Source organism: Papio anubis, chromosome 7 (assembly GCF_008728515.1).
Source record: "Papio anubis isolate 15944 chromosome 7, Panubis1.0, whole genome shotgun sequence".
NCBI classification, from domain to species: Eukaryota; Metazoa; Chordata; class Mammalia; order Primates; family Cercopithecidae; genus Papio; species Papio anubis.
In genome coordinates, this window is record NC_044982.1 from 132,024,951 (window position 1) to 132,047,055 (window position 22,105).

Below are 22,105 nucleotides of genomic sequence, written 5' to 3' on the forward strand. Positions count from 1 at the left end.
TGTTATTTCTTCTAATTTTGCACTTATGGTGACTTACTTCCTTTATGTCTGGTAATTTTTGATGGTGAACTCACATTTGCTTAATCTTAACCTGGGAATCTAGTGGGCTTAACTAGAAACGTTTTCTTGAAGAAGATTTGTGTTTGAATCTCCTACGACCATTGGGGCACTACCAGTCTAAACGACTTGTACCTTCTTTTGGTTTTTAACTTAGCACAGAGGTCTCAGATTCAGCTCTTCCATATTGCTGTTGGCGTAAACCTTGTTTTCTGAATACAATTCCCTGGGCATTTTCTCAGCTTAATGTTTTTATTCTTAACTGCATACTATCAGAAGGTTTTGTTTATTTGTGGGGAAGAGATCTGGAGAATGAGAGATCAGGAGGACACATGGAAATTTCTCCTGCTTTCTTCAAGTTCAGTAATGCATATAAGGATTTTTTTTTTTTTTCAGAATTTGGTGGTTGTGCAGTGGAAGGGTGTCCCAGATCATCTAGCTCACAATTTTGTTGAAGAAAAAAACCCCTTTTAACTTTTTTTTAAAAAAAGATTTATTTTTTTAGAAGTGTTACATTTGCAGAAAAACTAAGACTATCATACATAGAGTTCGCATGCACCCTGCACCTAGTTTTCCCTGTTATTAAGATCTTACATTAATATGGTTAAATTGTTGAAATTAGTACATTACTGATACATTAACTGAAGTCCAAGGTTTATTCAGAATTCCTTGTTTTTTACTGTGTCTTTTCCTATTCTAGGGTTTGGTCCAGTATATCATTGATATGCTGATAGGCTTTGTATTCCCACCCAAACCTCATCTTGAATTGTAATCTCCATAATCCCCACGTGTTGAGGGAGAGACCTGGTAGGAGGTGATTGGGTCGTGGGAGTGGTGTGCCCCATGCTGTTCTCATGATAGTGAGTGATCTGTCATGAGATCTGATGGTTTTATAAGTGTCTGACATTTCCTCTTTCACCTACTTGCTCTCTCCTGCCGCCATGTAAGACATGCCTGCTTCCCCTTCCACCATGATTGTAAGTTTCCTGAGGCCTCTCCAGTCAAGCAGAACTTTGAGTCCATTAAACCTCTTTCCTTTATAAATTACCAGTCTCGGGTATTTTTTACAGCAGTGTGAGAACAGACTAATATAATCACTTTACAAAGCTGTTATGTCTCTTTAAAATCCTCTTGGCTGTGACAGTTTCACAGCCTTGTTTTGGATGACCTTGACAATTTTGAGGAGTACTGGTTGGATATTTTATAGGATACCCGTCTACTGGAAATTTTTATTGTGGTAAAATATACATAAAATTTACCATGTCAACCATGTTTTAATATACAATTTGGTGGTATTAAGTGTAATATATTCACAAAGTTGTGCAATAATTTAATCATTATCCATTTTCAGAACTTTTTCATCATCTCAAACGGAAACACTGTACATGAAAAAATAACTCTCTAACTTCCTCTCTCCCTAGTCCCTGGTAAACTCTATTTTCTGTCTCTGTGAATTAACCATTTCTAGGCACCTTGAATAAGTGGAATTACGCAATGTTTGTCCTTTTGTGTCTGGCTTATTTCACTTAGCAAAATGCTTTCAAGGTTCATTTATGTAGTAGCATGTCTCAGAATTTCATTCCTTTTTAAGGTTGAATACTATCATATTGTCCATTCTATGAATCCACAAATTTTATTTTTATCATTTCATTAGTTACAGGAGAGTTTTATTTCTTCTTTCGGATTTTCCTTTTTAAAAAAATTTCCTTTATAGACATTCATGTCATCTATACACAAAGATGGTTTATTTCTTCCTTCCCTATCTGTATACTCTTTATTCCCTTTTATTGTCTTATTGCACTAGCTAGAACTTCAGATGTAATATTAAATAATAATGATGATAAAGGACATGTTTGTGTTGTTCCTGATCTTAGGGAGAAATCTAGTTTCTCACCATTAAGCTGTAGATATTTTGTGGAAGTTCTTTATCAACTTCAGCATATTTCCCTCTAGTCCTAGTTTCCTGAGAGTTTGTACCTTCAAGGGTGCTAGATTTCATCAAACACTTTTGCTGCATGAATTTATATGATCACATAATTTTTCTTCTTTATCCTCTTGATGTGCTGAATTCATTGATTTTAGAATATTGAACCATCCTTGTATACTGAGAATAAATCCCACTCCATTGTGTTGCATAATCCTTTTTAGACATTTTTGGATTATATTGGCTAAAATTTTGTTAAGGATTTAAAAATCTATATTCATGACGGATATCAGTCTGTAGTTTTCCTATAATGTCTTTAACTGCTCTTAGTGTTAGGGTAATGCTAGATTCATAGAATGAGTTGGGAAGTGTTCCTTCTGCCTCTATTTTCCAGAAAAAGATTATGTAGAATTGGTGTTTCTTCCTTAAATGTATGTTAGAATTCACCAGAGAAACCATCTGGAACTGGTGATTTCTTTCTTGGAAGGTTATTGACTCAATGTCCTTGTCTACTCAGATTATCTATTCCTCCTTGCATGAGTTTTGGTAGTTTGTATCTTTCAAGTAATTGGTCCATTTCATCTAATTTATTAAATGTTAGGGTATAGAGTTCATAGTATTCCTTTATTATCCTTTATATTTTCATGGGACAACTGATGATGACTTATATTCCATTTCTAATATTGGTACTGTATTGTTTAGATTTTTAAATTTTCTGTATATTATGATGTTTTGACATCTTAAAAAAATCCTTTCTGGCTTGGGAAAAACTGCTCCCTCCTGGGGCAAGCCAATTCTTAGCTAAGCAAAAGGGCTTAGCCAGGGAGCATGGCTTTGATATGTAAAAAGCGAATATGAAGCCTTACCTTCTCAGTCTGGCCCATATACAACAGGCCTTCCTCTGTCTTAGCCATTGCAGAGCTATGTACCAGATAACTAAGGACAACCTGTATACTACGAGGCCATCTGAAATTATTCATACTAGCCAATCCTAATTGGTTTACTCTGCCCTACCTTGCTTTTCCTGTGGAAACTCCAATAGAGGCTCTAGTCCAGGCTTTTCTCTTGCTCCTGTTTTCTGTCTCCTGACTACCCCAAGGCTTCCCCATGTAACCCTATATGACATGGCATGCTTTCTATTTCTAGAACCTGTGAGTATAACAAACGTTGTTTTCCTCTCATGGCCACACCTGACCATCACAGAAAAGAACACAGAACAGGTTATTTGGATCTTCTCTTTTTCTTGGTTAGCATAGCTATAAGTTTATCGATTTTAACTAGATTCTGGTTTCTGTGATTTTCTCTATTGTTTCCCTGTTTCAGTTCCATTGATTTATGTTCTAATGTTTATTGTTACTTTTCTTTTGCCTTCTTTAAGTTTAATATTTTTCCTTTAGCTGCTGAAGGTAGACATTTAGATTGAGTTTAGATTTTTCTTCTTTTCTAATACATGCATTGAATGCTAAGCACTCCAAGCTCTGCTTTCATAGCATTCCACAGGTTTTGATAAGTTATATTTCAATTTTTATTTAGTTCAAAATGTTTCTTTTTTCTTTTTTTGAGATGGAGTCGCGCTCTGTCACCCAGGCTGGAGTGCGGTGGCGTGATCTTGGCTCACTGCAAGCTGTGCCTCCTGGGTTCATGCCATTCTCCTGCCTCAGCCTCCCGAGTAGCTGGGACTACAGGCGCCCGCCGCCATGCCCAGCTAATTTTTTGTATTTTTTAAATAGAGATGGGGTTTCACTGTGTTAGCCAGGATGGTCTCGATCTCCTGACCTCATGATCCTCCCTCCTCAGCCTCCCAAAGTACTGGGATTACAGGCATGAGCCACCGCGTCCAGCCCAAAATGTTTTTTTAATTCCTCTAATTATTTACTTGATCCATGTATTATTTAGAAGTATGAATTTAATTTGCAAATATTTTGTGGGTTTCCAGCTGTTTTGTTATTGATTTTTAGTTTAGTTTTATTGTGGTCTGGGACCACAGTTTGTATAATTTCTGTTATAGGTTAAAGTGTGCCACCTCCCCCTCCCTACCATATATTGAATTCCTAACCCCCAGTACCTGTGAATATGGTCTTTACAGATGTAATTACATTAGGATGAGGTCATTAGGGTGGCCCAAATCCAATACTACTGGAGTCTTAATGAAAAGCAGGAATGCCATGCAAAGACAGAAACACACAGGGGAAATGCTACATGATTAGAGGCAAAGAGAGGTTGTAGTGATGCAGCTGCAAGCCAAGGAATGTCAAGAAGTGACAGTTACCATCAGAAGCTAGAAAGAGGCAAAGAAAGAGTCTCCCCTTCAGGTTTCAAGCAAAACATAGTCCTGGTGATACTGTGGTTTTGTATTTCTAGCCTCCAGACCCATGGAACAATAAATTTCTGTTGTTTTAAGCCACTCACTTGGTGGTACTTTGTTACAGCTACCCTAAACTATATAATTTCTATTCTTTTAAATTTATTAAAGTGTGTTATGGGTACAATGTTTTCTAGCTTGGTGACTGTTCCATGTGACCTTGAGAAAAATGTGTATTCTGCTGTTATTGAAATGAGTATTCTATAAATGTCAATGAGATCAAGTTGATTGATGGTGCTGTCCAGAGCAACTCTTGCTGATTTTCTGCCTGCTTAACCTGTTAATTACTGAAGGAGTAATGTTGAAGTTTCCAAATATAATGATGGATTTGTCTATTTCTCTTTGCAAGTCCTATCAGTTTTTGCCTCATGCATTTTGACACTATTGTTAGGAGCATATACACCAGGATTGTTCTATCCCCTTGGAGAATTGACCTCTTATCATTAATGCTCCTCTTTGTCCCTGATAATTTTACTTGTTCTGATGTCATCTTTGTTTGAAATTAATATAGCTACTCCAGCTTCCTTTTGATTAGTGCTAGCATAGTATTTCTTTCTTTATCCCTTGATGTTGTAAATAATTGTTATTTTTAAGATGTTTTAACAGCTTGAGTGATTCATTTCACATATCTGTATTTACCCATATAAAGTGTACTACTTATTGGCTTTAAATGTATTCACAGACATGTACACCATCAATACAATTGATTTTAGAATATTTTCACTAGCACCCCCCAAACCCTGCAACTCCTTAGCTAACCCTCCATCATCTGCCAAGCCTAGACAACTACTAATCTACTTCTGTCACTATGGATTTGCCTATTCTGGACATTTTCTACAATATGTAGTCATATTGAAATAGAATCCTATAGTATGTGATCTTTTGTTAATGAAATTAGATAATACTTGGTCTTTTGTGAATGGCTTCTTTCACTTAGCATAATATATTCAAGGTTCATCCATATTGTGGTATATGTGTACTTCATTCTTTCTTGTTTCTGAATAATATTCCATTGTATGAATATACCACTTTTTATTCAACCACTAATCGGTTTATGACCATTATGGGTTCGTTTTGCATTTTGGCTGCTATGAAAAATCCTGATATAAACATTTGTATATATACTTTTCATGTGGGTGTGTTTTCATTTTGCGTGGGGTATACCTAGCAGTGGCTGCTGGTTGCTGGATTGTGTGGTAACTCTGTGTATAAACTATTGAGGAATTGCTAGACCATTTTCCACAGTGGCTGCACAATTTTCCCATTCCCATTAACAGTTTATGAGGGTTCAAGTTTCTCTACATCCTCCTCTACACATGTTATTGTTCATCCTTTTTTTTTTTTTTTTTTGAGACGGAGTCTCCCTCTGTCACCCAGGCTGGAGTGCAGTGGCACGATCTCGGCTCACTGCAACCTCCACCTCCTGGGTTCAAGCGATTCTCCAGCTACAGCCTCCTGAGTACCTGGGATTACAAGCATGCACCACCACCGCTGGCTAATTTTTTGTACTTTTAGTAGAGATGGAGTTTCACCATGTTGGCCAGGCTGGTCTCAAACTCCTGATCTCTGGTGACCTGCCCGCCTCAGCATCCCAAAGTGCTGGGATTACAGGTGGGAGCCACTGCGTCTAGCTGTCCATCTTTTTGATTATAGCCATTCTAGTGGGTGTCAAGTGGCATTTCATTTTGGTTTTAATTTTCATTTCCCTGAAGACAAATAATATTGAGCATCTTTTCATGTGCTTTTTGGCTACTTGTATATGTTCTTTGGAGAAGTCCCTATTGAAGATTCTTTGCCCATTTTTAACTTGGGTTGTCTTTTTAAAATTTTTTTTTTTTGAGACAGGGTCTCACTCTGTCACCCAGGCTAGAGTGCAGTGGTGTGACCATGGCTCTTTGCAGCCTTGATCTCCCTGGCTCAAGCAATCCTCCCAACTCAGTCTCCTAGTAGTTGGGACTACAGGCATGTACCACTGGACCCAGCTAATTTTTATTTATCTGTTTCCTTTTTTTTTGTAGAGATGGGGTCTCACTGTGTTGGCTTGACTGGTCTGGAACTCCTGGGCTCAAGTGATCCTCCTGACTTAGCCTCCAAAGTGCTGAGATTACAGGCATGAGCCATTGCACTCACCTATTTTTGAATTTTAATAGTTTTTTCTATAGTCCAGATACAAGTTATTTATCAGATATATAATTTGCAAGAATTTCCCCTCTTCCTGTGGTCTTCTTACTTTATTTATGGTATCTTTTGAAACAAAAAGTTTTTAGTTTTGATAATGTCTAGTTCATCTATTTTTCTTTTTTTTTTCTTTTTTGTTTTTTTCTTGAGACAGAATTTCACTCTTGTTGTCCAGGTTGGAGTGCGATCTCAGCTCATTGCAACCTCTGCCTCCCAGGTTCAAGCAATTCTCCTGCCTCAGCCTCCCGAGTAGCTGGGATCACAGGCATGAGCCACCATACCCGGCTAATTTTTTTTTTTTTTTTTTAAAGTAGTGGCAGGGTTTCTCCATGTTGGTCAGGCTGGTCTTGAACTCCCAACCTCAGGTCATCCATTCGCGTCCGCCTACCAAAGTGCTGGGATTACAGGCATGAGCCTCCGTGCCCAGGCTCTTTTTTCTTTCCTTTTTTTTTTTTTTGCTAATGCTTTTGGTGTCATATCTAAGAATCCATCAAGGATTCTAAGAATTGTAATTCAAGGTCATAAAGATTTACACCAACAGTTTCTTTGACGAGTTTTAGAGTTTTAGCTCCTAAGTTTATGTCTTTGATACATTTAAATTTTTGTATATGTTGTGAGGTAAGGGTCTAACTGCATTGTTTTGAATTTGTATATCCAGTTGTCTCCTCATCTGTTGAAGACGATTCTTTTCCCATTGAATGGTCTTGCACCCTTGATCAGTTGACCATACATATCACGGTTTATTTCCGGACGTCAATTTTATTCCAAAACAACTGAAATAATTAACTGCTTACGTGTTTCAGGCATGATCCTAAGCACGAATTCATCTGCTTCTCGTAACTGTTAAGTGGGCACTATTCTCACTCCCATTTGACGAATAAAGTGGCTGAGATACAGTGTGATTTGCCCAAGGCCATATAACTAGTAAGTGGCAGTGACAGGATAAGAATTTAGGTTTACTAACTTGAGAGCCTGAGTCTTAGCCATGCATGCTGTAAACAAAAATTAGAAATCAAAACTTCTGAATTCCACTGAAGAGTTCACTTTAAGCAAAAGGGGTGAAGGTCGGATTAGCCACTAACGGTTTGAAGGGCACAACAGGGAGGAACTTGCCTCATCAGCTTGCTTTCTACAGAGTAGCAGCAACGGACCTGCCTCTTTGGGCTGAAACTCCTCCAACCCCCAAGTTGAGAATTTACACCGGCTGTAAGTCGAATTTCCAGTTAAGAAGCCTTCCTGGGTTACTGGGGCAGTGCCGAGTGGTGCGAGCAAAGGCCGGGCCGGCTGCCAGAGTCTCGCCCGGCTCTCCGCACAGAATTTGGGAGTGGGAAGGCGTAGCCGACCGGGCTGGAGGCTGCCCGGGATGTGGAAACTCTCGCGGGAAGATGCGTCGTTGCCTCGGTAACCGCGTCGCAGTCGCCAAAGATGGCGGGGCGAAGTCTGGGTCTTACGGTCAGTTCAACTCCAGGCTTCTGGGGAGCGTCTAGGCTCCGGCGACTAGGACGCCTAACCTCCTTTAACTTTGGCTCTGAAAGTCTCTGGCTCTTTTACAGAGAAGCAGCGTTCCAGGGACTCCGCTCCCGCCACCCGTTCAGCAACCCTCTACACCTGGACCCGACCTCCTCGCCTTGGAGGAAGAATATAAGTAAGAAATTCAGCGGTTGAGCTTTTCCTTCTTTCTTTCATCTAAATGAGGCTTTTTTCCTGGAGACTGGCTGGATCTTCGGGACCACTCACTCTGCAGCATTCCCTTCTCGTCATCTCGTTCACCTGCCGTTGATCCTTTTATCTCTGATCTGAGTAGTTCGGTTGCGTATTCGAAGATATTTGAAGTGGGAGAAAATTTAGCCCAAGTAAACATGTTGTTTAATTTGAAATGTAGCTCAAGTAAACAGCAAGATACTGTTGAAAGTTATTGGGGTAGCAGGAATTGCCGCAAATAGTTCATTTGATAGTTTAGGTTATTTCGCTTAATTTCAAGTTCATAGAGTTTACCTTCGGTAAATTTCCTTTAGGTTGGTTTCTAAATTGAAAGGATGCTTCCCACTGCAATCAGAATTACCGTTCTCGTTCAAATGTTCCTTTTCTTACCTGTTCTCGGTGTAATTACAACTATCTTGACAACGGTGCTTTCATTTTTGGCCCATTCCACTCCTCATCCCCAAGTTTTCACACAGCAGTCAGTGTAATCTTTTAATTTGATCATATCATTCCTTTTCTTAAAATTGTACAATAGTTTCCGGTTGCGTTTCAAAAGCTCTGATCGATGTGGCTCCTCCTGCCTCCCGTATTTGATCTTATTCCCTCTTCCCCTTTTCATCCTAAAACTCTCCAGCTTCACTGGCCTTTTAGTTCCGAAAACTCCCAGGTTTTCTTTCTGTCTCTGGAAAGAGGCAGTCACACATGCCTTCAACCTGTAATGTGAGTGGCCTTCCTTGAGCATGCTAAGTATGCTCCTTGTTGGTCTTTTTCATTGTCTCACTGGTTTTTCTTTCTAATTAGCATAATTTGTTACAATAAATTCATTTGTGAATTTCCTTTTTGTCTGTCTCCTCCATTGGACTGTAAGTTCTAAGGGCAGAGACCGTGCCTGTTTTATTTGCCATCGTACATACCCTTATAAAAAAGTGCCTTTTAACGACTCCCTTTCTTTTTAATTTAATATAAAATAACTAGATTAAAATTGGAAATAGTTGGCAGTTTGTATCAGAGAGTTAAACTAGAGTTACCATATGATCTACATATGATCTATGTTTAAAATTAAAGCATATTTGAAATTAAAACTGAAGGATACTGTGTTTAGATGAACTATACACCGACCAATTTACCACAGCAAGTAGGAAGATAATCATATCTTCTCTCTTATGAAATGGGCAGATTATCCCAGTTCAAAAGTGTACTTAAGCAACTTAATCTATTTTCTATATATAGTTCTTTATCAGCTGTGTCTGAATCAAAACGGTTATCTTCATTATCATTAACCATATAGTATTAAATACCTGGATTAGGTTTATTTGTTCAGTTATTTGAGAGTGTATTTTGTATTTTGCACCTAGTTCTGGTGCATCGTTAGGGATATAGTCCTGCTTAAAATGAGAAATATACAGGGACCATTATTCTATTCTAGCACGAGTTGTTTTATAAAACGAGATAGCTAAACAGTATTATATGGTGGCCAGCTGTTACTTGTTCTGTCATCTGTACTCTGAGTTGTGCACATCTGAAGCATATGAACAGAGTAACTCCCTACACTACCTGAATCTTCTAGAGTACTTCTGTGTCATGCAGAAGAGTAAAATGTCTGGCCATCCCTGTAAACAAGAATATGAAATAACAGTATGGTATCCGTTTTGCCACCTGTTGTCTTGGCATTAATCATTAGAATGCTACTTCCCGGGGACCTCAATCCAAAACCTTTGCAATTCTGCTCCTGTTGGAGGAAATAATCACTATCTAAGAGGATAGACTAAGGAAGATGGTAATCGCTCAAGTGGATAAATTTTTCAAGCTTCATTCCTGTATTATAATACAGATAGCTAACAATAAGATAACATGACAACTGGTAGGGCAAGCACCCTCATAAATCCCAGTTACATTGGATTTACAGATTAATTTGCAGATAACTGAGTTATTTATGCTATTAAATCTTCCATGAATATGATACTTCTCCATTTATGGGATTTATTTGACCTTTAATAGTATTTTATCATTTTACTACATAAAATTCTTGCATATATAATTTGCTTCAAGGTACTGATTAGTTGCTATATAATAAGTGGAATTTTTTCTATTACATTTTCTAATTGGTTATAAATGTAGAATTTTTAGATGTTGATGCTACATCTGTATTTATATACACACAGATCTTCAGTCCTGCTGGGCTCTTTTATTCATTCTGTGAAGTCCCTTGGATTTTTGATGAAGACAATTATATGCAAATTTTGATCATTTTGTCCCTTGATAATTCTCCTGCATTCTCTCTTTTTCTCTGTTTAGGACTTCCCATGCGATATGGAACAGAAAAAGTGATGGTGAGCTTCCTTGTTTATGATTTTGAGAAGCCCACTTTTAATAATCACTACATTTGAGATTTTCCCTAGGGTTTTGGTAGATTCTTTTTATTATGTTTAAAATTCTTCCCTTTATTTCCTAATTTGAATGAGTGTTAAATGTATCAAAACTTATTTTTTCCCCAATTAATTCGGGTATTGGTATGTTCTTTCCCCCTCCTTTAATGTTTTAACATACTGAACTACAAAGGCAGGTTTCTTGTTTTGCTTTAAAGACTGCTAGATATGATTGCTATAATTTTATGTAGGTTTTTTGCATCTATGAACAAAAGTGAAATGGGTGTTAAACTTTTTTTTCTAGTTCTTTTCCTTTCCGTTTTTGATATCAATATTATTCTGGCTACATGAAAGAAGCCAAATAGTTTTCCTTTTTTGTTTCTTTTCTTGAAAGCTTTTTATAATTACAGATTTTCTGCCCTTTGATTAAAATTGTGAAACTGTCTGAGTCTAGTGTTCTTTTTTCAAGGGGATTCTTTTTGTCTATGAATTTAGCTTCTTTAATGATTATTTAGATGTACTATTTCTGGAATAGTTTTTGGTTATTTCTAAAATAATTTTTGGTTCTAGAAAAGTGTTCATATCATGTATGTTTTAAAATATATTAGCATAAACTGACTCTATGGTGGTACGTTTGAAATCTTGCCTGTATGCATAACCATGTACACCCCTCCTTTTGGTAGCTTTCCAATATTGTTTAGTTTTGTCTTTTTCTTTTTCTATCAAGCTTCCTGGGAGATTTATCTGTTCATTGGTCTTTCCAGAGAACCAGCTTTGGTTTTCTTGCTAATCTGTGCGATGTTAAAATTTCATTAATCTTTATACAAATAAAGACAAATGATCTCTTCTAACTGAGGTGGATTGATTTTTTGTTTTTTAATTTCTTTACCTCATTTATTGTTTTTCTTATTTTTAAATAAATATATTTGTGTCTTTAAATTTCTCATCAACTATAGGTTAACTATATTCCAGGACTTGTTTTGATGTATATTTCTTTTATGGTTATTTAGTTCTAAATATTATATGATTTTCATAGTAATTTTTAGAAGTGTGTTTTTTAGTTTGCAAGCACATAGGGTTGTTTGTTTACTGTTGTCTAGTTTTTATTTTTCTAAGTATGTATGTGACAAGGTCTTGCTCTGATGTCCAGGCTGGAGTGCAGTGGTGTGATTATGGCTCACTGCAGCTTTGACCTCCTGGGCTTAAGAGTTCTCCCACCCCAGCCTCCTGAGGAGCTGGGACTACAGGTGCATGCCACCATGCCATGGTAATTTTTTTTTTTTTTTTTTTTGAGACAGAGTCTCACTCTGTTGCCCAGTATGGAGTGCAATGGTGTGATCTCAGCCCACTGCAACTTTCACCTCCCAGGCTCCTGAGTAGCTGGGACTACAGGCATGTGCTAGCATGCCCAGCTTATTTTTGTATCATATTTTTTGTAGCGACTGGGCTTTGCCATGTTGCCCAGGCTGGTGTTTAACTCCTGGACTCAAATGATCCACCTGCCTCGGCCTCCCAAAGTGCTGGGATTACAGGCCCAGCCTAGTTTATTTTAAATTTCATTATGATTAGAGAATTGATATATTAAGTTTTTAAATGTATTGAGACTTATTTGTGGCCAAGTGCATGTTCACTTTTTGTAAAAGTTCTGTGTGTTCTTTGATAGAAAATGTATTTATTATTTGTTGTCTAATCTGTTCTATATCTGTTCTTCATGACATCGGTATCCTCGCCTTTTTTTGTTGCAGCTTTATTGGTTTCTGTTAGAAGTGTATTAAAAATCATCAATTATAATTATAGTTTTAAAAAATCCTTATGATTGTGGCCATTTTTGTTTGGGAGTATCTTATTTGACTTATTGAAATCTTCTTGATTCCTTTCATTATTATGCAGTGTCTGTTATATCTTTCTTCATCCCTCTATTTTCAAACTTTGTATGTCATTTATCAGTAAGAGCATTCTTTTTATAACCAGTCTGATAATTTCTGCCTGTTAATAAGTGAATTTAATTTATTTATGTTATTACATAACTTGAAATTGTCTTAGCCACCTTATTTTTTATGTTTTCTATTATGTCTTGTCTTTGGTTCTTGTCTGTCTTCTGCTGGATTGAATGGGTTTTCATTATGTCTTTATTTTTACTGGTTTGGAAAGATGTTAGAATTCTTTAACTTGGTTTCCTCTGTTAAGTTAGATAATATTTTACTTTGTTGTTTTGAATACACCCACACCCAGTTAATCATCAATGTATTTTTATAGTCTGTACTAATTTAGATTTATCATGTTTTCTGATATCTTCATGATTCTTTTTTTCCAGATTCATTTTCCTCCGTCCTGAAGTGTAGACCCTTCGTTATTTTCTGTGAAAACCTGAGTCTTAAACTCTCCAGTCTTTTTGAAAATTGTTACTTTGCACTTATTCTTCAATGACAGTTTATCTGAATATAGTTCTAGATGGCCAACTTTTCCTTCTCAGCCCATTAAAGATATCCTTATATTGTCAACAGACAATATAAATGTTACAATGTTGGAAGTGTTAATGAGCCATTTGCTGTCAGCTTTTTAGATAATTATGCTGGTAGACTTTTTCTCTGTTCTTTTAAAATAATGATTTGGTAGTTTAGGGAGTACTCTCTTTATCTTTAAAATTCTGTACTTTCACTGTGATGTATGCACAGGTGGATTTGTTTTCTTTATTCTTCATGAGATCCATGTCTTCAGTTTGGGAAATTCTTAGCATTAGCTCTTGAAATACTGTCATTCACTCCTCTTGGGATTTCTTTTTTTCTTTTTTGGAGACAGAGTCTCACTCTGTTGCCCAGGCTGCAGTGCAGTGGCATGATCTTGGCTCACTGCAGCCTCTGCCTCCCAGGTTCAAGCGATTCTTGTGCCTCATCCTCCCGAGTAGCTGAGATTACAGGCATGCAGCACCACACCTGGCTAATTTTTGTGTTTTTAGTAGAGCCGGGGTTTCACCACGTTGGCCAGGCTGGTCTCCTGGCCTCAAGTGATCTTCCCTCCTCCACCTCCCAAAGTGCTGGGATTACAGATGTGAGCCACTGCGCCCGGGCCTCTCTGGGATTTCTAAAACTTCTGTTATAGTAGGTACAGAACATCTGTCTTCAATGGATGTTAACCTGTCTTTTGTGTTTTTATCCCCTTGTTTTTTGTATCTCCTTGTAGGTGATTTCTTTATATCTGCCTTCTAATTCACTCATTCCTTCTATGTCCATTATATTGTTCAACATATCCGTCAAATTTCCTTGAGTTCTTCTTAAGTTCATGACTGTGTTTTTCATTTGTGTAATTTATTATTTCAATCTAATTCAGCGGTTTTTTTGTGATAAAATTGGCTCTTGCCTAATGTTTTTTTCTGTACGCATTTTTTTTTTACAAATTAATGCTAATTTTAAAATCTTTTTTGAATTGTTATATTATCTCTTCTTCTTATAGTACAAATTTTCTCTTTCCTCACGTCTGCTGATTCTTTCTTTTCGCAGCTTGTTTCTTTACGCAATTTGTTACCTTTTTGAAATCATCATTAGCAGTTTGCTTTTTGAGAGAGTCCTACATATTCTAGATGAGTAAATGTCCCTATAGGGGGGTTTTCAATTTACCTTTGCTAGTTTCAAGTTTTCATTGATTCCACATCAGCTTTCTTCTATTTTAAAGTTTTGGCATGTATCATCTAGATAAGATGAATTTGGACTTCCCTCTTGTTTGTTTTAATTACTCGCAAGAGAATCTTTTTCTGCCCATGGTTCTAGTTTCATTTCTGCTCACCTAAGGTTGTGGGTAGAATTTTTGTAGTCTGTGTTTCACAGGTGTATCCCTTCATGACTCACATGCATCAGATTCTAGCTTTTAAGCTATTTTGGCTTCTGTTCCTGTTTGTTGCTCTCACTTTGAATTGCTGCTTTATTCTTAGTGCCAGGGCATTTCCCTTGCCTGAGTTTGAGCTTAGCAATATTTCCTCCATTACATTTTATCTGGCATGTCCATGGATTTAGAGTAGAATAGTCTTCTCAGTCATCTTGGTCCACTATATTAATTGGAAACTTCCATTTAAGTCCTTGTGATCTAGTCCTTGTTAGGGAAATTTGAAAAATCAGGTAATGGCACTTTAAAGGCACCTTTAAGTCTTTCTTAGATATTTTTCTTTTGACCACGTAATCCTAAGATATAAAAATATTTCTTAAAGCTTCAGACTGTTAAAGGATATGGTACTGATCTCCCTCTTTTTTTTTTCCCCTTGGGCTAGAGGTTGTGTTTTGTGTTACTTGTGAATCACATGTCTAAGAAAAACAAGATAACTAATTTTTCAAATCCTTATGTCTCCTTCACATAACCTCAGAAGATCCTAGGTGGTCTAGAAATGTGACATTTCAACAGGAGAAAAAAGTTACATGCTTTTGAGTATGTTTATTATGGTGTTAACCTTTAAAAGTGAAAAAGGGGACTTAACAATAGGGACAGAGTTCAGTACATTATGTTCATTGCAATTTATTGAATTGCATAGCCGTTTAACATGCTTATAAATATTATGTGGAGATAGATATTCCTTTTATATTGCTGTGGCCAAACAGTACAAAATTGTGTATATGCTATAGATGAAAATTGGAAGGGAATATTAAAAATAAAAATGGATGGTGGTGGTAGGATTATGGGCAGTTTTTCCTTTAAAAACAATTTCTTTCAATAATAATGTCATTCTTGCAGTCTTAATATAGGACCAAGTAAATAGTATTCCTTTTCTTGCTAGATTCCAGGTAGAATGAAAAATCATAATTAAAAAAGGAGTGCCCGTCTCTACTAAAAAATACAAAAAACTAGCCGGGTGAGGTGGCGGGCGTCTGCAGTCTCAGCTACTCGGGAGGCTGAGGCAAGAGAATGGCGTAAACCTGGGAGGCGGAGCTTGCAGTGAGCTGAGATCCGGCCACTGCACTCCAGCCTGGGTGACAGAGCGAGACTCCGTCTCAAAAAAAAAAGGAGTGACAGGTCGAGGTCAAGATAGTCACCTTTATTTCCAAGGAAGCTTGATGTTAAAGTGTGTAGCTGAGGTGTGAGCCACCTCACACCTCAGCTGGTGGGCTGCTCACTAAACCTCACATTTAGCTCCTCAGTTAAAGCAACACCCCAAACCAGAACAGGTCTCCCCCATACCCTGCCCACTTCTGCCCACAATTAGAACAGGGCCTGTCTCTGGAGAAGCAAGATTAGAACTTGTATTCTTTGCAGGTAGGCTAATAACAACTCTGTTGAACTCACCCAGCTTATTCTTCCCAAATATATTAGGTAAGTTGCGTCACTTGAAATTAGTAGAGGGCCACAGAAAGGCTAACACTTAGTGTTTGAGGTCCTACCACAAGGAAGGAGGAATCATGGGGAGTTGAGGATAAGTTCTTAATGGCTGTGTTCATTTTAGAGTAAGAATACTATATGTATATTTTGGCATTTGTTGATTAGGTCACTTGATAACGTGTAACTGCTGAAGTTTAATTTTTATTTTTGTTAGGATCTTCAGTATATCCCAATTATTTTCTGCTTTTAGGCGTTTAAATGCAGAATTACAGGCAAAAACAGCTGATGTGGTTCGACAAGCTAAGGAAATAATAGTAAGTAAATGTACAATTATTAATAATTCCATATAAATGCTAGTTTTTTTATCTTTTTCATTTGATATATGACATATATACAAAAAACTAGCCAAAGCATGTGTGTTCAGTTCAATGAATTATTACAAACTGAACATGAATGTATATGCACAGATATAGGAATGTGTATATGTATATGTTTTTAGTAAGCACACATTTTCTAAAAGCCACTGAAAAAGTACTTTCCATTTAGATGCTCCAGTCTTCTAAATTCTCATTATAAATTCTCATTATTAATTGATAGGATAGAGTGACTCTCCTTAGAGGAGTAGAGTCTACTTTAAAACTTTTACCAGTTCTTACCTAATTTTGATTCTTACTTTCTGTCCTTCCTGTCCCCCACAGTGGAGTTGATGGAAGCAGGGAAGGAAACCTAGGCAATATTTTTTCTTAATGCCTTATACAAATCTACAATTATTTGTTAGTTTAGGAATAAGAAATGTATAATATATAACATTTCAAGTAATGTATTTTGATAATGGTTACAGATTTGTATTTTATAATTTATAAGTAGATGTTTTACTAAAAATATTTATAATTAAATTCATAATTACGTTTTACTAATTTATAATTAAATGTTTTACTAAAAATATTTTTATTTCATTTTTTTAGTTTTTGCCGGTGTCTGAAGAGCAGGAAAATACTTGTACAAAAGGAACCCATGTTATAGTAGATGACGGATTCCTTACGTTTTCTGCTCAGAGAGCCCCATAAAAAGAATCTCCCCCAGGCTGGGCGCGGTGGCTCACGCCTGTAATCCCAGCACTTTGGGAGGCCGAGACGGGCGGATCACGAGGTCAGGAGATCGAGACCATCCTGGCTAACACGGTGAAACCCTGTCTCTACTAAAAAATACAAAAAACTAGCCGGGCGTGGTAGCGGGTGCCTGTAGTCCCAGCTATTCAGGAGGCTGAGGCAGGAGAATGGCATAAACCTGGGAGGTGGAGCTTGCAGTGAGGTGAGATCCGGCCACTGCACTCCAGCCTGGGTGATAGAGCCAGACTCCGTCTCAAAAAAAAAAAAAAAAAAAATCTCCCCCTGTAAATAAAAAACAGAATAGAATACGGACAAGCTAGGAAAGGGGTTGGGGAGTGGATCCCTACCCCTGCAGAAGCGAACAATGTAAGGTTTCTCATATTTAATTTTTGTTTACTCACTTTCTCTTTTTAAATTTTTTAATGTTTGTGATTACATAGTAAGTGTTTATGGGGTAAATGAGATATTTTGATACAGGCATGCATTGTATAATAATCACATCATGGAAAATGGGGTATCCATCCCCTCAACTATTTATCCTTTGTGTTACAAAAAATCCAATTATACTCTTTTAGTTAATTTAAAATGTACAATTAAATTATTTTGACTATAATAAACATGTGCTATCAAATACTAGGTACTATTCATTCTTTCTAACTATATTTTTTGTACCCATTAGCCATCCTTGTTTCCCACCCCTGCATCCCCCACTACACTTCCCAGTCTCTGATAACCATTCTTCAACTCTCTATCTCCATATGTTAAGTTGTTTGGATTTTCAGATCCCACAAATAAGTGAGAACATGTGAAGTTTGTCTTTCTGTGCCTGGCTTATTTCACTCAATGACCTTCAGTTACATCCATGATGTTGCAAGTGACAGGGCCTCATTGTTTGTTGTGGCTGAATAGTACTCCATTGTGTATATGTACTACATTTTAGTTATCCATTCATCTGTTCGTGGACACTTTGGTTGCTTCCAGATCTTGGCTATTGTAAACAGTGCTGCAGCAAACATGGAAGTGCAGATATTTCTTTGATATATTGATTTCCCTCTTTTGGACCTATACGCAGCAGTGGGATTGTTGGATCATATGGTAACTTTAGTTTTTTGAGGAACCTCCAAACTATTTCCTTTGTGGTTGTACTAATTTACATTCCCACCCACAGTGTACCAGGGTTCCCTTTCTCTACATCCTCACCAGCACTTGTTATTGCCTGTCTTTTGGATATAAGCCATTTTATCAGAGTTGAGATGATATTGTAGTTTTGATTTGCATTTCTCTGATGATCAATGATGTTGAACACCTTTTTAATGCCTGTTTGCCATTTGTATGTTTTTCTTGAGAAATGTCTATTCACATCTTTTGCTCATTTTTAAATTGGATTATTAATTTTTTTCCCTATAGTGTTGTTTGATCTCCTTATATTTTCTGCCTTGTATTCCCTTGTCGATGCGTAGTTTGCAAATATTTTCTCCCATTCTGTGGGCTGTCTCTTTATTGTTTCCTTCACTGTGCAGAAGCTTTTTAACTTTATTTGATCCCATTTGTCCATTTTTGCTTTGGTGATCTTTGCTTGTGGGGTATTACTCAAGAAATCTTTGTCTCCAATATCCTGGAGAGTTTCCTCAATGTTTTCTTATAGTAATTTCATTGTTTTGAGATCTTAGGTTTAAGTATTTAATCCATTTTGATTTGATATTTGTATATGGCAAGAGGTAGGGGTCTAGTCTCATTCTTCTGCATGTGGATATTCCGTTTTCCCTTTGTGTATGTTCTTGGCAACCTTGTCAAAAATGAGTTCACTGTAGGTGTATGGATTTGTTTCTGGATTTCTCTATTCTGTTCCATTGGTGTGTGTGTCTGTTTTTATGCCAGTACTCTGATGTTTGGGTTATTATAGCACCATAGTATAATTTGAAGCCAGGTAATGTGATTTCTCCAGTTTTGTTCTTTTTGCTTAGGGTAGCATTGGCTATTCTGAGTCTGTTGTGGTTCCACATAAATGTTAGGATTGTTTTTTCTATTTCTGTGAAAATGTGATTGGTATTTTGCAAGGGGTTGCATTGAATCTGTAGATTGCTTTGGGTAGTATGAACATTTTAACAATATTGATTTTTCTAATCCATGAATGTGGAATATTTTTCCATTTTTTTGTGTCCTCTTCAAATTCTTTCATTGATGTTTTATAGTTTTTGTTGTAGAGATCTTTTACTGCTTTGGTTATATTAACTCCTAGGTATTTTATTTGTGGCTGTTGTAAATGGGATTACTTTTTTATTTCTTTTTCAGATTGTTGACATACAGAAACACTACTGATTTTTGTATGTTGATCTTGTATCCTGCAACTTTACTGAGTTTATCATTTCTAATAGTTTTTGGTGGAGTCTTTTGGTTTTTCCAAATATAAGAGCATGTCATCTGCAAATGAGGATAATTTGACTTCTTCCTTCTGATTTGGATGCCCTTTATTTCTTTATCTTGTCTAATTGCTCTAGTTAGTACTTTCAGTCCTATGTTGAATAACGGTGGTGAAAGTAAGCCAGATCTTAAAGGAAAGACGGTCAGTTTTTCCCATTCGGTATTACACTAGCTGTGGGTCTGTCATGTATGGCTTTTATTGTATTGAGGTCTGTTCCTTTTATACCCAGTTTTTGAAGTGTGTTTACCATGAAGGGATGTTGAATTTTATCAAATGCTTTTCCAGGATCAGGTGAACTGATCATATGGTTTTTGTCCTTCATTCTGTTGATATGATGTATCACATTGATTGATTTGTGTATGCTGAACTGTCCTTGCATCCCTGGGGTAAATCCCACATGGTCATGACAAATGATCTTTTTAATATATTACTGAATTCTGTTTGTTAGTATTTTTTGAGGATTTTTACATCAATATTCATTAGAGATATTGGCATGTAGTTTTCTTTTTTTGATGTGTCTTTGGTTTTAGTATCAGGGTAATACTAGCCTCATAAAATGAGTTTGGAAGTAGTCCCTCCTCCTCCAATTATTGGAATAGTTTGAGTTGGTTTGGTATTAGTTCTTCTTTAAATGTTCAATAGAATTCACAGTGCAGCCATCAGGTCCTGGGCTTTTCTTTACTGGGAAAATTTTTTTTATTGTGGCTTCAATCTTATTACTTATTATTGTTCTGTTTAAGTTTTGGATTTCTTCATGGTTCAATCTTGGTAGGTTGTATGTATGTGTCTAGGAATTTATCTGTTTCCTCTAGATTTTCCAATTTATTGACATATAGTTGCTCATAATAGCCACTAATGAGCCTTTGAATTTCTGCATTGTCTGTTGTAATGCCTCCTTTTTAATCTCTAATTTTATTTATTTGAGTCGTCTCCCTTATTTTCTTTGTTAGTCTGTTAATTTTGCTTATCTTAAAAAAAACAAACTTTGTTTCATCAATCTTTTCTTCATTTCAAATTCTCTATGCTGTAATCTCAAATGCTCTAATCTTCATTTCTTTTCTTCTACTAATTTTGGGTTTGGTTTGCTTTTGCTTTTCTGGTTCTTTAAGATGCATTGCTGGCTGGATGTGGTGGCTGATGCCTGTAATCCCAGCACTTTGGGAGGCCAAGGCATGCAACTTGAACCCGGAAGTTTGAGACCAGCCTGGGCAACATGGTGAAAGTCCATCTCTAGAAAAAAATACAAATTAGTCAGATGTGGTGGTGCACGCCTGTAGTTCCAACTACTTGGGGGGCTGAGGAGGGGGGATGGTTGAGCCCAGGAAGGTCCAGTCTGTAGTGAGCCATGATCATGCCACTGAACTACAGCCTGGGCATCAGAGTTTCTCTCTGTCTCAAACTAACAAAAAAAAAAAAAAAAAAAAAAAAAAGAAAAAAGAAAAGATGCATTGCTAAGTCATTTATTTGAAGGTTTTGTTCTTTTTTGTTGTAGGCACTTACAGCTGTATAAATTTCCCTCTTAGTACTGCTTTCACTATATCCCATAGATCTTGGCATGTTGTGTTTTCATTATCATTTGTTTCAAGAAATTTCTCAATTTCCTTCTTATTTTCTTCATTTACCCACTGGTAATTTAGGTGCATGTTATCTAATTTCTGTGTCTTTGTATAGTTTCCATAGTTCTGGTTATTAATGTCTAGTTTTATTCCATGTGGTCAGAGAAGATGCTTGATATTATTTCAGTTTTTAAAATATTTTACAGCTTGTTTTGTGACCTAACATATGGTCTGTACTTGAGAATGATATTCATGCTGAGGAGAATAATGTGTATCTGTAGCCTTTGGATGAAATGTTCTGTAAATGTCTATTGGGCCCGCTTGTTCTGTAGTGCAGATTAAGTCTGATGTTTGTTGAGTTTCTTTCTGGGAAATCTGTCCAGTGGCAAAAGTGGGTGCTGAAGTCTCCAGCTATTATTGTGTTGTGGTCTAGCTCTCTCTTTAACTCAAATATTTGCTTTATGTACCTGGGTGCTCCAGTGTTGTGTGCATATATATACAATCATTATATCCTGTTGCTGGATTGACCTGTTTAGCATTATATAATGACCTTCTTTGTCTCTTCTTACAGTTTTTGTTTTGAAATCTATTTTGTCTAAGTATAGGTTCTCCTGCTTTTTTTTTCTTTTTGGTGTAGAATATCTTTTTCTACCCTTTTAATTTTCAGTCTATATATATCTTTATAAGTGAAGTATGTTTCTTGTAAGCAACAGATCATGGGGTCTTGTTTTATCATCCATTAAATCAGTCTGTCTTTTGACTGATGAGTTTAGTCTGTTTACATTCAATGTTATTACTGATAAGGGCCTTAATCCTGCCATTTCATTATTTGTTTTCCAGTTGTCTTGTGGTATTCCTTCCTGTCTTCCTTTTATTGAAAGTGATTTTCTCTTGTGGTATAATTTAATTTCCTGATTTTTATTTTTTGTGTGGTCATTGTATGTTTTTTTGACTTGAGGTTACTGTGAGGCTTGCAAATACTATCTTATAACCCATTATTTAAAGCTGATGACAACTTGACACTGATTGCATAAACAAACATGCAAAAAGAAAACTAATACAAGCTCTACACTTTTATCTCCCTAGTTTTTAACTCGTTACTGTTTCTGTCTTATTGTATTGTCTATGTCTT

The 22,105-nt window shown here is 36.6% G+C and overlaps 1 protein-coding gene across 5 annotated transcripts in view; it reads left to right on the forward strand.

The window, feature by feature from the left end:
- Positions 1–7,847: 7,847 nt before the first annotated feature.
- The window catches only part of LOC116275966 (testis-expressed protein 9), a 67,355-nt gene continuing 53,097 nt past the window's right edge, over positions 7,848–22,105 (forward strand). The window contains exons 1-3 of one of the 5 annotated variants that reach the window (XM_031669289.1): positions 7,848–7,973; positions 8,075–8,166; positions 16,137–16,200. In XM_031669289.1, the coding sequence (XP_031525149.1) occupies positions 7,947–7,973; positions 8,075–8,166; positions 16,137–16,200 (183 nt within the window). In that variant the 5' untranslated portion in view covers positions 7,848–7,946. The other 4 variants (XM_031669292.1, XM_031669291.1, XM_031669293.1 and 1 more) reach the window with 4 other exon arrangements.